At 37.7% G+C, this 15,177-nt stretch overlaps 1 protein-coding gene across 21 annotated transcripts in view; it reads right to left on the bottom strand.

Annotated features, from left to right (window-relative positions):
- ASCC1 (activating signal cointegrator 1 complex subunit 1) overlaps positions 1-15,177 on the bottom strand; it is a 135,056-nt gene that overhangs the window by 13,056 nt on the left and 106,823 nt on the right. For 15 of the 21 annotated variants that reach the window (XM_073793488.1, XM_073793484.1, XM_073793490.1 and 12 more), the window contains one exon: positions 13,751-13,836. The exons of 1 other annotated variant lie outside the window; for it this stretch is intronic. In XM_073793488.1, coding sequence (XP_073649589.1) covers positions 13,751-13,836 — 86 coding nt within the window. Of the gene's footprint in view, positions 1-251; positions 324-4,604; positions 4,687-13,750; positions 13,837-15,177 lie in introns of all 21 variants that reach the window. 5 more of the 21 variants (XR_012326599.1, XR_012326600.1, XR_012326598.1 and 2 more) reach the window with 5 other exon arrangements.

Genomic DNA, 15,177 nt, shown 5'->3' with positions numbered 1-15,177 from the left:
GGCAACATCAGGCACTGGCAAGAGCATATATACATATAAATAAGAGCTGTCCAAAAAATAGCTGTTTGAAATGCTTCCTTGTAAGGTGAGAGACAGGTTGCCACATGTTATCTTAGATTTTCAACTAAGTCACCTCATCTTATTAGACAACGAGACGTGAAATATTTATTTTGTCCTCTGTCAGGACCATAGGAAACCTGCCTTCAGTAGCACCACTGGAACATTATCTATTATGACACACACTTACTTACTTGCCTGTAATCCAGTCCAGATGACCTCCTTCCCCTCTGCAAAGGTGTGGGCTAAATGTCAGACAAAAGGCCCTGGAAGAGGGATAGGGTTATCATCCCCACACACACCACAGGAGTTGCAAGACCTCTACAATTTAACAAACTGGTATCAATGTTTTAACCTACAACTGAGAGCGCAAACTTTGAACTGGAATTCTGGTTTACTTACATCTTGTTTTTCTACTTTTATTTTGTAATAATAATGTTCATCTATGAGCATTAGTTCTAAAACTGTTTCACCATTGAGATATGGGAAAGAGGACATGATTTCTTAAGAAATTGTCACAGCTTCATCACGTGGTGAAGTTCACTCTCACTTCTTTTCTCTTTCCACAATGTCCTCTAACATTTGGAATAACACTTAGACATTGCTGGCACCAAGCCACCTAATCTAATATGGTTTCATTTGGTCTGGTCTCTAAACAATAGGCTGTCTCAAAGAAGACAGTGCCCTGTCACCATCTCTAGGTGCAGATTTATATTTGGTTACTGGTGTGTTTACACTGTAGCTAAAAAACCACAATGGAATATATACATACAATGGAATATTATTCAGTCTTAAAAAGAAAGTAAATCCTGATACATGCTACAATGTGTATGAAACTTGGAAACATTATGTAACTGAAATAAGCCAGAATCAAGGTAAATACTGTATAATTCCACTTATATGTGGTACCTATAGAGCCAAATTCATAGAGACAGAAAGGAGAATTATGGTTGCCAAGGGCAGAGGGGAGGGGAGAATGAAGAGTTACTGTTTAATGGGTACACAGTTTCAACTTGGGATGGTGAAAAAGTTCTGGAGATGGATGGTGGTGATGGTTATACAACAATGTGAACGTGCTTATTAATGACACTGAATTATACACTTAAAGTGGTTAAAATGGTAAATCTATGTTACGTATATTTTACCACAACTTAAAAAAAAAAAAAATAGACCGAAGTGAACCATAATCCAACTCCCTTCACTTGTGAACTACACCCAAAATGATATACTAGACCCCTACAAATGAATATATAAAAGAAATAAATATTCCCCACAATAGTAACAGGCATCTTGTCAAAAGAGTTCATAGGAATGGGATCAGAGGGACCAAACAATCGAATATTTATCCCCATCCCCCACAAATGCACCAAGCACATAGCTTAGTGTTTTATCTTCAGCAGGTATTCAATAAAATACTTTTCATCCTGATAAAAACCAGAAATGATTTTAAGAAAAGTAATTTTAATCTCATAATTCTTTTTTACTCTTATTGTCTTTGCCTATTTCTTGTCTTTGTGTTAGGTTAGACTTTCCAAACCCATCATTCCCTGCCTGAGCAAAGACAAGGCACGAAGTATCCCAGTACCACTGCAAAGATGAATAACCAATAAACATAAATTCAAAAGAGAGTGAAGGGAGAAAAAAAAAACATCTTGTATGAACAGAGCAACAGACCAGGGAGGGTGCATCTTTCTAGAACAGATGTTGGCTCTGTCAAAAATCAGCCAACTGCTCATTTTCCAGTTTCATTTTAACGATGGTTGTGCCTCACTGACAGTCATATCTTTAGTTGCTCTCATCAGTGTTTTAAGATTTCACTTTCCAGGCAAAGTGACACATAAAACAAATTCAGAGGATAAGTTTTGGTGAAATACTGCTTGGATGTGAATCTTCCCCCTGCCCCCAACCCAATAATCTAAAACAAGATAGTACCAAACCAAACTGAAGCATTTCAAACTGCACTTTTCCTTATATATCTGATGCTCTAAGAAACTGCTCAATCAATCACCTGTCAGAAGTCTTTCAGATTTTTAACATATAATATGTTATTTCTATTACTAGCAAAATATTAAAAGCCCCTAATGATTTCCTGCATCTCCCATTTGCTCAAGTTTTGTTTTGTAATCATCAAGAATGGAGGCAGACTGTGAAAGTGGAAAAGGGGGAAAATGTAGTGGACTGCCTTCTGTTTTCATAGAAAACCTTACAATACTTGTTATTTCTTTAAACCATGAATATGTATAACTTTTGTTTTTAAAAGAATGTAAGTTTCCTGATGGCAAGGACCATGAGAGTCTTGTTCTATTAAAATCCCCAGTGCTCCCCCTGAAGCAGCTGTTCAAAAAGTATCTGTTGGGGGCTTCCCTGGTGGCGCAGTGATTGAGAGTCCGCCTGCCGATGCAGGGGACACGGGTTCGTGCCCCGGTCCAGGAAGATCCCACATGCCGTGGAGCGGCTGGGCCCGTGAGCCATGGCGTCCAGAGCCTGTGCTCCGCAACGGGAGAGGCCACAACAGTGAGAGGCCCGCGTCCGGGGAAAAAAAAAAAAAGTATTTGTTGGGGCTTCCCTGGTGGTGCAATGGTTGGGAGTCTGCCTGCCGATGCAGGGGACGCGGGTTCGTGCCCCGGTCTGGGAGGATCCCATGTGCCGCGGAGCGGCTGGGCCCGTGAGCCATGGCTGATGAGCCTGCGCGTCCGGAGCCCGTGCTCCTCAGTGGGAGAGGCCACAGCAGTGAGAGGCCCGCGCAGCGCAAAAAAAAAGTATTTGTTATTCAAGTAACTGAAGTCACCGTTCTTGAAGCTCTAAATGGCTCCTCATAAGGCACAGCATTAAGATCACAATGCTTGCGATGCCTCCAGGGACTGCAGGCAGGGTCTGGTCCCTGAAACACTCCTCTCCCTGACTCTTCCTCTAGTGCCTCTTTCAGGTGCTCACATGCACATTGTTCCCTCCTGCCTCAGGAAATTTGCACATGCTGTTCCTTCTACCTAAAAAAGCTCTTCACCACCATCACCTACTTCTCTCCCATAAGTCGGTAGACTTCAGCTCAAATGTCACTTCCTCCAGGAGATCCTCCCTGTCTCCTGTCCCCCTCTCTTCACCAGCCTGATGGGGCCACGGTAGGCCTATCCCAGTATCCCCAAGGACCTTGTAGGTTATGTTAAGGCATTTACTCTTCTATCTAGAAAAGAACAGGGAGCCACCAAAGTGTTGCCAGCCAGGAAAGATAATATCCAATAAGCTGGTAGGTCTGGGGTTCAGAGAATTATGAACAGCAGCAAGCAGCTTACTTGGGACACAGATGACCTTTGCTCAACAAACAGTGGCCTCATCCTACCTCCCCAGGATACCTCCAGTAATGCCCTATGGTAGTGTTTTCCAGAATGGGGCATGACTATCACTGGGGGCTCTAGGGATAATTTTATTGGCATATAACTAAATATTTTTCAAAGATTAACGTATTTATTTCAATGGGGATTCAAAAATAAAACTTGCATTCTAAACCCATGGGAAAAAAAAAAGAATGTAGACAGAGCCATATTTTATCACTAACAGGGCAAAGCAAGAGTGGCCGTATTTTGGCAAGATGTCTTGTCACAGGTTCCTTTCTAAATGCCACATTTTTCTGCTACTCATGCTAATTTTATTTATTTTTAAATTTATTTATTTTTATTTATCTTTGGCTGCATTGGGTCTTCGCTGCTCCGCACAGGCTTTCTCTAGTTGCGGCGAGCAGGGGCTACTCTTCACTGCGGTGCACAGGCTTCTCATTGCTACAGCTTCTCTTGTTGCAGAGCACGGGCTCCAGGCACGTGTGCTTCAGTAGTTGTGGCTCGTGGGCTCTAGAGCACAGGCTCAGTAGTTGTGGTGCACAGGCTTAGCTGCTCCACGGCATGTGGGATCTTCCAGGACCAGGGCTTGAACCCGTGTCCCCTGCACTGGCAGGCGGATTCTTAACCACTGCACCACCAGGGAAGCCTTATTCATGCTAATTTTAAAATTAACACAGGTTTACTTACAAGTTCACTGGTCTTTAGTTTTCATTCAATACTTTTTATTAATACATTCGGTAATAAGGCATAAATGAAAATGCAAAATAAATCACTGTTCATGTTTAAAGTTAATTAGTGCACACCACAGAGAAACAAAATTATTTTTGGATGTATTTTGAAATAGAAGGAATTTAAATGTAAATTCAAGCTCATTATTATTCCTATCAGCTGAACCTTGCTGATGTGAAGTAATAAAGTTGCAGTCAAATTTAACTGAAAAATGAACTTCACTTATTAATGGAGGATTGTGAGTATGCGTTACAGGTATATTTGACTTGGGGCTCTCTTTTCTTGAATTTAGTAAACTAATTCTTAAAAAGAAACATTTGCTAGAAAAGAGTTAAGTAAATGAAAATTCAATAGGACTGACTGCTCTTAACTAAATATTTATGACATAAATAATATATCTTAAAGGTCTATTAAATACAAGCATCATATCTAATCATAAAGCAGAAAGGGCACTGGGTGAAATTAAAAAGTGAACTAAACACTAACCTTTAAGACAGTGGTCAGCAAACTTTATCCATAAAGGGTCAGGTGGTCATATGTTTTTCGTCACAACTACTTAACTTTGGCACTGTGGCACAAAAGCAATCAGTGCATAAACAAATGAGGACAACTGTGTTCCAATAAAATTTTATTTAGAGACCCTGATATTTGAATTGCATATAATTTTTACATGTCATAAATTATTCTTCTTTTAATTTTTTTCAACCATTAAAAAAATATAAACACCATTCATAGTTTGAGGGCCATACAACAAAACAGGGGACAGGCCAAATTTGGTCCTTAGACCATAGCTTACAGGACCCTGCTCTGAGAGTTACAATTTCAAGTAAGGGGCAAAAATATCCCCTTTGTCAATCAAAATCTTTTTCTTTTCTTCTGCCAAAGGAAGATTCTATAGAAATTTATAGATTTCTGATTTCTACAGAAAAAAGTTTTAGTTAGCCAATCCAGAAAAAGCTTCCTGAATGCTTGCCAGGCACAAAAGACATTGCTAAGCGCTGAGAGGCACGTGAATGGTGTCTGCACAAAGTAAGGAGAGGAGGGTAGGCACTGAGAGGTGAAAGCATGCCATAGACTGGGATGGTCCTTACCATTATGGAGGAGGTAACACCTGTACTGGACTTTGAAGAATGAGTAGGATTTGGATAGAACAAGATTGCAGTAAAAGAAAAACAGAGAGATAAGGACAAAACTTTAGGAAGTAGTCATACAAGGCAGTGAATTAAAAAAAAAAAAAAAAGTAGAACCAGAAAAAGGAAAAAACTGCCACTAAAGCCAAGAGAAGAGAACATTTGAAAGAGAAAAGGGCTTAAAACTCTCAATGTGGTTACTGGGAAAAAATTAAAGTAGGTTAAGGCACTGGACAAAAGGGGGCTACTGGTGCCTTTTTACAGTGCGGTTTCAGTGTAATGACAGAGCTGACAGATAGGTTTCATGGAATTAAATGGAATAGTTTGAAAAGGATGTTGGTGGGAAGAATGGCTTTAAAGAGAAATGGACTCTATTTTCTTAAATAAAACAAAACAAAAAAACATTCTAGTGAAAGATGCAGCTACCTTATTAGTAGCTTGCTCAATATGAAACATCCTAATCAGGAAGTTGTTCCTTACCTAAAATTCTTACACCCCTTGAAATCAAATGGGCCAAATTTTGTAGTAAGATCAGGAATTAACAGAAGTTACATCTATCCTAAATGCTGGAACAAAACATAGGCATGACTTCAACAAACTTTTCTGGAAGATGGTTATTAAAAAAAAAAAACCCACAACCATAACAAATGGTTAGTGTCCTATTCCCCTCCCAAGAGCATGTCTGTCTTTCCATCTTCTTTTATTTTTTATAATTTTTTACAATGATGTAGTTTCAGTCTTTCAGAAAAGTTACAAAAATAGTAAAGAGAATTCCTGGATACCTTTTTCCCTTCTTTCTTTTTTTTTTATAACCTACTTTAAGAAAAGCATTCTTTCACTGATTTCCTGGGTTTTGTTCTTTGTAATGTGGATACTGCCAACAAACTCTAGACATTCATTTTTAAAAGTGCTGGGGCCTTTTTAAAGTAGTTTAGTTCACGTTGTCCATGATTCACTCACAAGCTGTAGGAAAGAAAAGTGCAATATAGGCTCACTTAACAAAACTGTTTGGAATTCATTTGGCTTCTTTAATCTGTAGGTTGATGTCTTTCATTAGCTCTGGCCCATTCTCTCTTTCCTCTCCTTCTGGGACTCCAATTAAATGTATATTAGATCTTGTCACTCTATCCTGTATGTCTCTTTTTCTCTCATCTGTAATTTTTACCTTCCCCCTCTGCCCATGCAACATGTTGGATAATTTCTTGTGACAATTTCCACTTCACTACTTCCCTCTGCAGCTCTATCTAATTTGCTAACTTGCTGCTAAACCCCATCCATTGAGCTCTTAAGTTCAGTTATTGCATTTTTACAGTTCTAGCATTTCTACTTGGTTCTTTTCAGAACTGCTACATCACTTTTTCTTTGCAATAGTTCCCAATTACCTGATAAAAAAGTTGTTTTAGCCTAAGTCTGATAATTCTAGTATTTCATGTCTTTATGAGTTCTGGATGTCTGTTTGCTTATGGTGAGTGGTTTCCTCATATGCCTAGTTATCTTTGTGTATTGGCTGTTTTGGGGGCAAAAGTTCCTTGGAAGAATATTTTTAGGCAGAGGGTGATAGAACTTTCTTCCAGAAAGGATTTTTCTTTACTATTGCCAAGTACCTGGGAACACTACCAGTCCAGAGGCTCTTTCATCCAAGTTCAAGACTCCAAGGTCTGTTTTCTCCTTTTAGAACCCTAACAGTTAATTTTTGCACTGCCTGAGGATCCTCTTTGTCAGATTTTCCCCTCATATTTTCTATCTCTCCACTTTGCCAGAGATTTCCTTAGCTTTATCTTCCAATCCTTAATTAATATATACATATGTGAGTATATATGTTATTTCTATGAACTCTCTTCTCACAGAAGCCTTTTCCACAACATCTTGCTTTTATTTTCCAAGTGAAATTCTCTAGAAAGTTGTACATTTGCTCCTCTAACAAGCTGCCTATTTTACATGATTGTCAAGAATGATGTGATTGCTTCCAATGCTGTGGATAAAAGCTCTTACAAAATATTAGTATGCCCAAGTGAAGTTAATAAATGTCAACAGTGTATAAGCATAAATAGCTTAAATAGAAAGTGACACCTGCTTAGTGATTTTACTTAAATTAAAATTTCAGGAATTCCCTGGCAGTCCAGTGGTTGGGACTCGGCACTTTCACTGCCGGGGCCCAGGTTCGATCCCCTGATCGGGGAACTAAGATCCCGCAAGCCGTGCAGTGCGGCCAAAAAAAAAAAAAATTCAAGTCATAGAAATATCAGGTAGTAAAAATGACACCATAGCTACGGTGGTAATGAGACATAGCAACTTTTTTCTACATTCAATTTGCTGTTATTCATAGTGATATAATAGTGCAATGGAACATTTAGTGATAGATTTTCAAGGAAAGGCTTTCTGCGAAAGGTGAGTTTTGAAAAAAAAATTCTAAAGAAGAGCCATGTGACTAAGAAGTAATTTTCAAGAACAGTATGTAACGTGGCTTAATACTGAATTGGATAATAAAAAACACAATATTTTCATCCTTCGAAATAATATACTTTCTAAATGCTAGTCTTCCTCTGTAGTCATTAATATCTTTTAAAAAAAAATTACTACCGAGTTCTCAATCTAATCTCTCTTCCCTTGAAAAAATAAATTCATCTTTTCAATATTCTTCTAATACTCTGAAACAAGTAATCATTGAAAACAAGCCTCTTCACTAAGAGTATTTAAGAACTTAATTGTGCCTTTGTTACCTTAGGACAAATAGACCACAGAGTTGGCCAGGGAAGGACATGTGAGGCACATTCTGCTTTTTGACCTTGGTAGTAGTTACAGTGTTCACTTTATGATTATTTGTTTAAAAGTACATATATGTTTTATGAACTTTTACCAAAGAGAATAAATAGTATGTATTTTTAAACAGCTTCCTTTATAGAAACTTCTCTAAGTAAAGAAAACTAAATAAAGCTCTCATTTAAATGCATTCATTCTAACTGTCCTTTTAAAGAACTTTAAGAGGCAGCAATGGAGCAAAGCAAAAATGAATGAAATACTTGAGTTACACTCATTTACATCTTTCAAGAAAAGTCTCAATGTACCTAGCTAGATTTAAAACATATTTTCAGATAAAGTACTATTAAATATTAATATAGTTAAATACTGCCAATTCCCTCTTTCTCTAAATTTAAATATTCTTATATATATAAAAAAATTCATCTCTTTTTTTACTTGCTTTATATGTTCCAGGATTTTTTTTTTAGCATCTTTATTGGAGTATAATTGCTTTACAATGTTGTGTTAATTTCTACTGTATAACAAAGTGAATCAGCTATGCATATACATATATCCCCATATTCCCTCCCTCTTGCGTCTCCCCCCCACCCTCCTTATCCCACCCCTCTAGGTGGTCACAAAGCACCGAGATGATCTCCCAGTGCTATGCGACTGCGTTCCACTAGCTATCTATTTTACATTTGGTAGTGTATGTATGTCCATGCCACTCTCTCACTTCGTCCAGCTTACCCTTCCCCCCCCCCCGTGTCCTCAAGTCCATTCTCTATGTGTGCGTCTTTATTCCTGTCCTGCCCCTAGGTTCTTCAGAACCTTTTTTTTTTTTAGATTCCATATATATGTGTTAGCATACAGTATTTGTTTTTCTCTTTCTGACTTACTTCACTCTGTATGACAGACTCTAGGTCCATCCACCTCACTACAAATAACTCAATTTCGTTTGTTTTTTATGGCTGAGTAATATTCCATTGTATATATGTGCCACATCTTCTTTAACCATTCATCTGTCGATGGACACTTAGGTTGCTTCCATGTCCGGACTATTGTAAATAGAGCTGCAATGAACATTGTGGTACATGACTCTTTTTGAATTATGGTTTTCTCGGGGTATATGCCCAGTAGTGGGATTGCTGGGTCATATGGTAGTTCTATTTTTAGTTTTTTAAGGAAACTCCATACTGCTCTCCATAGTGGCTGTATAAATGTACATTCCCACCAACAGTGCAAGAGAGTTCCCTTTTCTCCACACCCTCTCCAGCATTTATTGCTCGTAGATTTTTGATGATGGCCATTGTGACTGGTGTGAGGTGATACCTCATTTTAGTTTTGATTTGCATTTCTCTAATGATTAGTGATGTTGAGCATCCTTTCATGTGCTTGTTGGCAATCTGTATATCTTCTTTGGAGAAATGTCTATTTAGGTCTTCTGCCCATCTTTGGATTGGATTGTTTGTTTTTTTGATATTGAGCTGTAAGAGCTGCTTATAAATTTTAGAGATTAATCCTTTGTCAGTTGGTTCATTTGCAAATATTTTCTCCCATTCTGAGGGTTGTCTTTTCATCTTGTTTATGGTTTCCTTTGCTGTGCAAAAGCTTTTAAGTTTCATTATGTCCCATTTGTTTATTTTTATTTTTATTTCCATTTCTCTAGGAGTTGGGTCAAAAAGGATCTTGCTGTGATTTATGTCAAAGAGTGTTCTTCCTATGTTTTCCTCTAAGAGTTTTATAGTTTCTGGCCTTACATTTAGGTCTTTAATCCATTTTGAGTTTATTTTTGTGTATGGTGTTAGGGAGTGTTCTAATTTCATTCTTCTACATGAAGCTGTCCAGTCTTCCCAGCATCACTTTGTTCCAGGATTTTTAAGTATCTAAAGAAATGGCACTTTCACAGTGTCCTTTGATTTTGGACCTACAGTACTGGCTATTCCTTCCCAAATATATTATTGTGCCTTTATTTGTACCAAATCATCTCTGGTGAGTACAACCTAGGGCTCTAATGTCTCCTCTTCACTTTGCAGTTAGAAGCTATGCTTTTAAATAGTTACTACTGTACCCCTATTCAATCTGCTGAGAGCACAGTCTTGGAATACTGATTCGATTGCATAAGACCATTTCATAAGTCCCCCAAACAGACTGCCATTAAGACCACTTCTCTCTCCAGAAACTGGCAGTTAATGACCATTCTACTTTTAGCTAGCGAGGGAGCAGTTATTTCCTGCATTACATCTTTAGATCAGCATGATTTCTCCATTTACAAGTTTATCACTGCATTATAGACAAACAAACTACATCTTTGCTCCTATCTGTTAGATGAGAAATGGAAACCCTCTGACAGGACACTATCCTATTAATTTGGCCTAGGTCTTCTTCACTTGTATATCCTCCTTTCAGAGCTATCTGTCAGTCTTCCATAAAAAAATGCTACTACTAAATATATTCCTTTTCTGGTTTGAAAAACACGCGGAATGATTCTTTAGTTGTCAGTTCTTCTTTCAAAGTCTTTCTTAGGGTAAGAAAATTCTTATTTTAACTAGGGATAACCAGATACTAGTCTATAATAGCTGCAACAACTCTCAAAAGAGCTATACAAAAGAAAAATGTGGCTTCTACCTCCAAGAGTCGGAGTTTTCTTTTCTTATTAAGGCATCCGAAACACATAATACTACACCAAGCCAAAAAGACCAATTCTCTTCATGGAGTAGAATAGCAATTGGCTGTTACTCATTAAATTCTTACAGCAATGAGCAATGACTTGCATTCTCGTTTTGTTTCTCTTTGAATAGCAGATGAAGTTGGTTTTTTTCCAAGGCTGCTTCCCATCACCAGCATTCCTGATCCTTGACCTATGTAGCTGTTAATATGCTGTACACATATGCTTGGGATCCTTAGCAATCAATGCAGTTAACCTTTCTGTTTATTCCAAGTCAGTTCCTATCTTGTTAATGAAAGTGATTTTTTTCCCTTTCTAAACATAATAATTATATCTGGTACAAAATCTATGTATAATCCATCAGTTTTTTAAATCTTTTTTTTTTTTTGCAAGGGATTCAGGGGCCATGGGTTCTAATGTTCTAGTTGAGAAAGACTTGTCTTGTAATTCCAAAAAGTGGGCTGCTATAGCTACTTCATAAATACAGTTATTACTGCTTGTGTGTTTGGGGGCTAGTTGTTGGATGCCACATTTTATCTTTATTCTCAAAGAAAAGTTAATTCCTTTGATTAAATGTAAGTGAAAGATTATATTTTCTGGAACTAATGATTAAAAAGTAATATACTGGGGGGACTTCCCTGGTGGCGCAGTGGTTAAGAATCTACCTGCCAATGCAGGGGACATGGGTTTGAGCCCTGGTCCGGGAAGATCCCACATGCTGCAGAGCAACTAAGCCTGTGTGCCACGACTACTGAGGCTGTGCTCTAGAGCCCACGTGTCACAACTACTGAAGCCCACACGCCTAGAGCCCGTGCTGCACAACAAGAGAGGCCACTGCAATGAGAAGCCCGTGCACCAGAATGAAACCCAATGCAGCCAAAAATAAATAAATAAGTTTACCAAAAAAAAAGTAATATATTGGAAATTCTATCAAAAGATACTTTGTTACAACTACCTGTGCTCAAAGGTACTTCCCCTCCATTTCATAATTTGCCCCCATCATTTTATATGGTAATTACCTATTAACCAGCTGTATCTCTCAAAGACAGGAAGCTCCTGGAAGGTAAGGACTGTATCATAATGACTTTTATCTATAGGGCACATAGTCTGACAGATGGTATACAGTCAATAAGTATTTCTGTTGGTGTTAGTATTATATTCAACTCAAAAGTCTAATTCTTAATTAGCCAGTTTTAGACTAACTGGCACACCCATTGCCTCAACATTTATGTCTAGTCAGATATTTTCACAATTCAGATAGGCCCAGTTTCAAATATCTACTGATTTCTACCTAAACACTGAGCATCTTTATGGAAGAGAGTAGAGACATTGCTAACTTGTGAGCTTTGAATCTCTTTGTTCTGATTCAGACTCTGCTACTATCTAGCATTAACCTTTGGCAAAACATTTTAACCATATTGGATCTCACACCCTTAGAGAGTAAAATGAGGAACTGGATTAAATAGTTTCCAAGTACCTAGCTGGGCCCAGCTCTAAAATTCCAATTAGGCCTTAACAGTAAGGGTACAACTACTATAGCAAGCTTTCGTCAACACTAGAGGGAGCTACAGCCGTGTCATCACTGGGGTGGGTTAGGAAGATTTCCAAGCCAAGCATCTTTAAATGGAAAACTGACTTTCCAGAATGAGAGAAATTAAATATTCAATGAGCGATCCATACTGTTCATACAGCAACTTCTCAGGCTCCCTGCTGTTACCTCCCTCTTACAGATGTTAAAGCACCTCACACTCCACTTGCATCAACATACCTTTTGGGCTTTAATTCTAATTTCAAAGGAACCAAGTTGGCTTGAGTCATTCCAACAGATTTCTTTCCCCATCCGTCTAGTTTTTTTCTTAATCAAATTAACAATAACAAAAAAGTAAAGTAATTAATGCTATTATTTAAAAAGCCCCAGGAAATGAGCTAGAGGAGGAGAAAGATTCATACAATGAAGCTGTGGCCTGGGAAAATAAGTAAACTGCAACTGAATTCATTAGCAGCTTGCCACTCAAACCAAATCTACAATAGCTACTTTGAAGACAAGAAAATTACTCAAAGAGAGAAAAGGTATCAAGTAAAAGAAGGAATCAACAAAGCCCTGCAAAGCCCCTTCCCCACAAGGCAGGAATGCCTGCCTAAGTGAACGCTGTCATTGCTCTGTTAGGCTCTGCAGTGAGGAGCTTGCAGCTGCTGAACAGTGATGTCATTAATTATACACAATGAGGTCATATTAGGCATTTGGCAACAAAACTGTCAAGTGATAAGATAAGGGAATGGAGGAAGGAAGGAAAAAGAAAAAACATTTTTAAAGCTAGAGCTTATTCTGAAGTTATTATATACATACTCTCCCTCCCAGCTCCAAAAAACACCCATGGCCTTGAAAATGTATGACCTACATCATTATAGAACAAGTAAAATGAAGAATCAAAAACCTCTCCTTTGGTATCAACTTATGTTTCTCTTTGCACAGAGGCACAATGGTATGTTAACCTGATAGAGAGAGCATAAACTGTGGATGTTACAGAATGTGGTCTGTGGTAGAAAGATAAATGCAATCCTAAAGAACCCCTTTTATTTGAATTTCATAGGTTAATTTAACGCTCAGAAGCAAATCCTCAACAGTCAGAAATGGACCACCGAGCTTTTAGTACATGGGCTGTTCCTGAGTAAAAATAGATTATACAGGAACTTTGGAGAGCGACTTTGTGGGTGAAGAGAAAAATCTACTAGAACAAGACAAACTATTCTTTTTCACTTAAAAAAATGCACACTCAGTCCTCCAGAGGTAAAATACAGAGCAAGACTCACAAGGTTAAAATCAACTTATTCCTATGGATCCAAATAGTCACTATACTTGTTTCTTAAATCATCAGTTTCAAGTACTCTAAGAGATACCAACAGCCTTTTAACAAGTCAAAAAAGATTTCTCTTTTAGGACAATGAAAAACAATTTTAACAGTCCTTTCAATCAATAATCCTCATGGGAAATATGAGAAAAATATACTTTACTGTTAAAAGGAGAACCACTTATTGTCCTCCCTTATTTTAGGACACAAGCCAAAGGTTTCCAATTCACTCTGCTTCATACTGACCTTCAAAATGTTTCGGCCATCAAATGATTCTCTTTCCTTGAAGGCATATTTGCCATCTGTTGTGTAGAGGTTGTACCTGCCTTCAGCTGTAAATATTCCAAAGACAATGTTAGAAGAGAAGCCTGGGTTATGTATCTGTTTTCTCTTGGACTTCTACAGGGACAACTAGCAAGATCTTCATGTACTACCTGGAAAGTGACATAATATGGAGGGAAATACATCAGGCTATGAGTCAGGAGACCCAGCATCTAGTCTCAGCTCTGTCATCAACTGATATATATTTATTCATTGAACAATGTCCAAGTACTCACTGTATATAAACTACATAACTAACCATATTCTTAGGCAGTTTATGTCTCCTCTATGGACCTCAGTTCCTCATTTACGAAGTTAGAGGTTAAGACAAGGTGATTTCCAAAGGTTCCTTGTAGTCTAAAACCCCGAGATTTTATATAAGCTGCATGCATTTCTAAATACATAAAAATATACAGAAGTTCACACATTAACTAGTCAAAAATGCAGGCAACTATGCTTTGGGTTGATTTAAGGACTTCCCCCTGAATGAGAAAAACCTCTTCAGTTGCAATCAAAGGTATCCTGACATTCTACACAGAAATTTGCAAATCTATGACCTTAGCCTCATCAAAGCTGTATTCTAACTCCTTGCATTAATTTAGCTTGCTTATCCCAAAAGATGTCCTTCAAATGCAGCAGAAAAAAGGATATCAAAGGAAAGGGTAACTGGCAAGTAAAAGCAAAACAATGTATTCTATAGCCTTTTCAAGAGAAAAACACAAGACAGAGAAGAATCCAGGGTATATAAAATTCAAAGCATCTTCAAAAATTATTTATCAGAATATTTTCTGAAATATCAACCCTTTCCTGCCCATCAACAGACACTCAAAAATATTTGTATTTCTACTTTTGAGTATATTCTTTTATTGTATGGAGATTCTTTGATTGTATGGAGATTACCATGTCAGAACTGATAAAATACATCCAAAGTGCTAACTCCATGAACATAATATATTTTAGCTAGCCCACTGGAATTATACCTGGGTAACTACAGGACTATTTTTCTAATGAGAACTATTCTCTTAATCCAAGATCCCAATCCCATGCATATTTCACAACTTAAAAATAGGTTCCTTGTTAAAAGGAGATGTGAAAATTTAAAGTAAATTCATACTAAGTAAATGTCAATAAAAAAGCAGTAATGAAATCTGAAGATTAAAATGTTTAATGACAGGTGCAAAATCTATAAGTAGCACTAGCCATAAGGGGAATGTAAATCAAAGTCACAATGAGACACCACTTCACACCCCAAATGATGGCAATAATAAAAAAGTAATAACAAGTGCAGATAAAGATGTAGAGGAATTGAGACCCTTATCTACTGTCGTCCCCCCTTATTCATGGTTTTGCTT

Source organism: Tursiops truncatus, chromosome 16 (assembly GCF_011762595.2).
Source record: "Tursiops truncatus isolate mTurTru1 chromosome 16, mTurTru1.mat.Y, whole genome shotgun sequence".
NCBI lineage: Eukaryota > Metazoa > Chordata > Mammalia > Artiodactyla > Delphinidae > Tursiops > Tursiops truncatus.
This window is presented reverse-complemented; position numbering and strand designations above follow the sequence as displayed.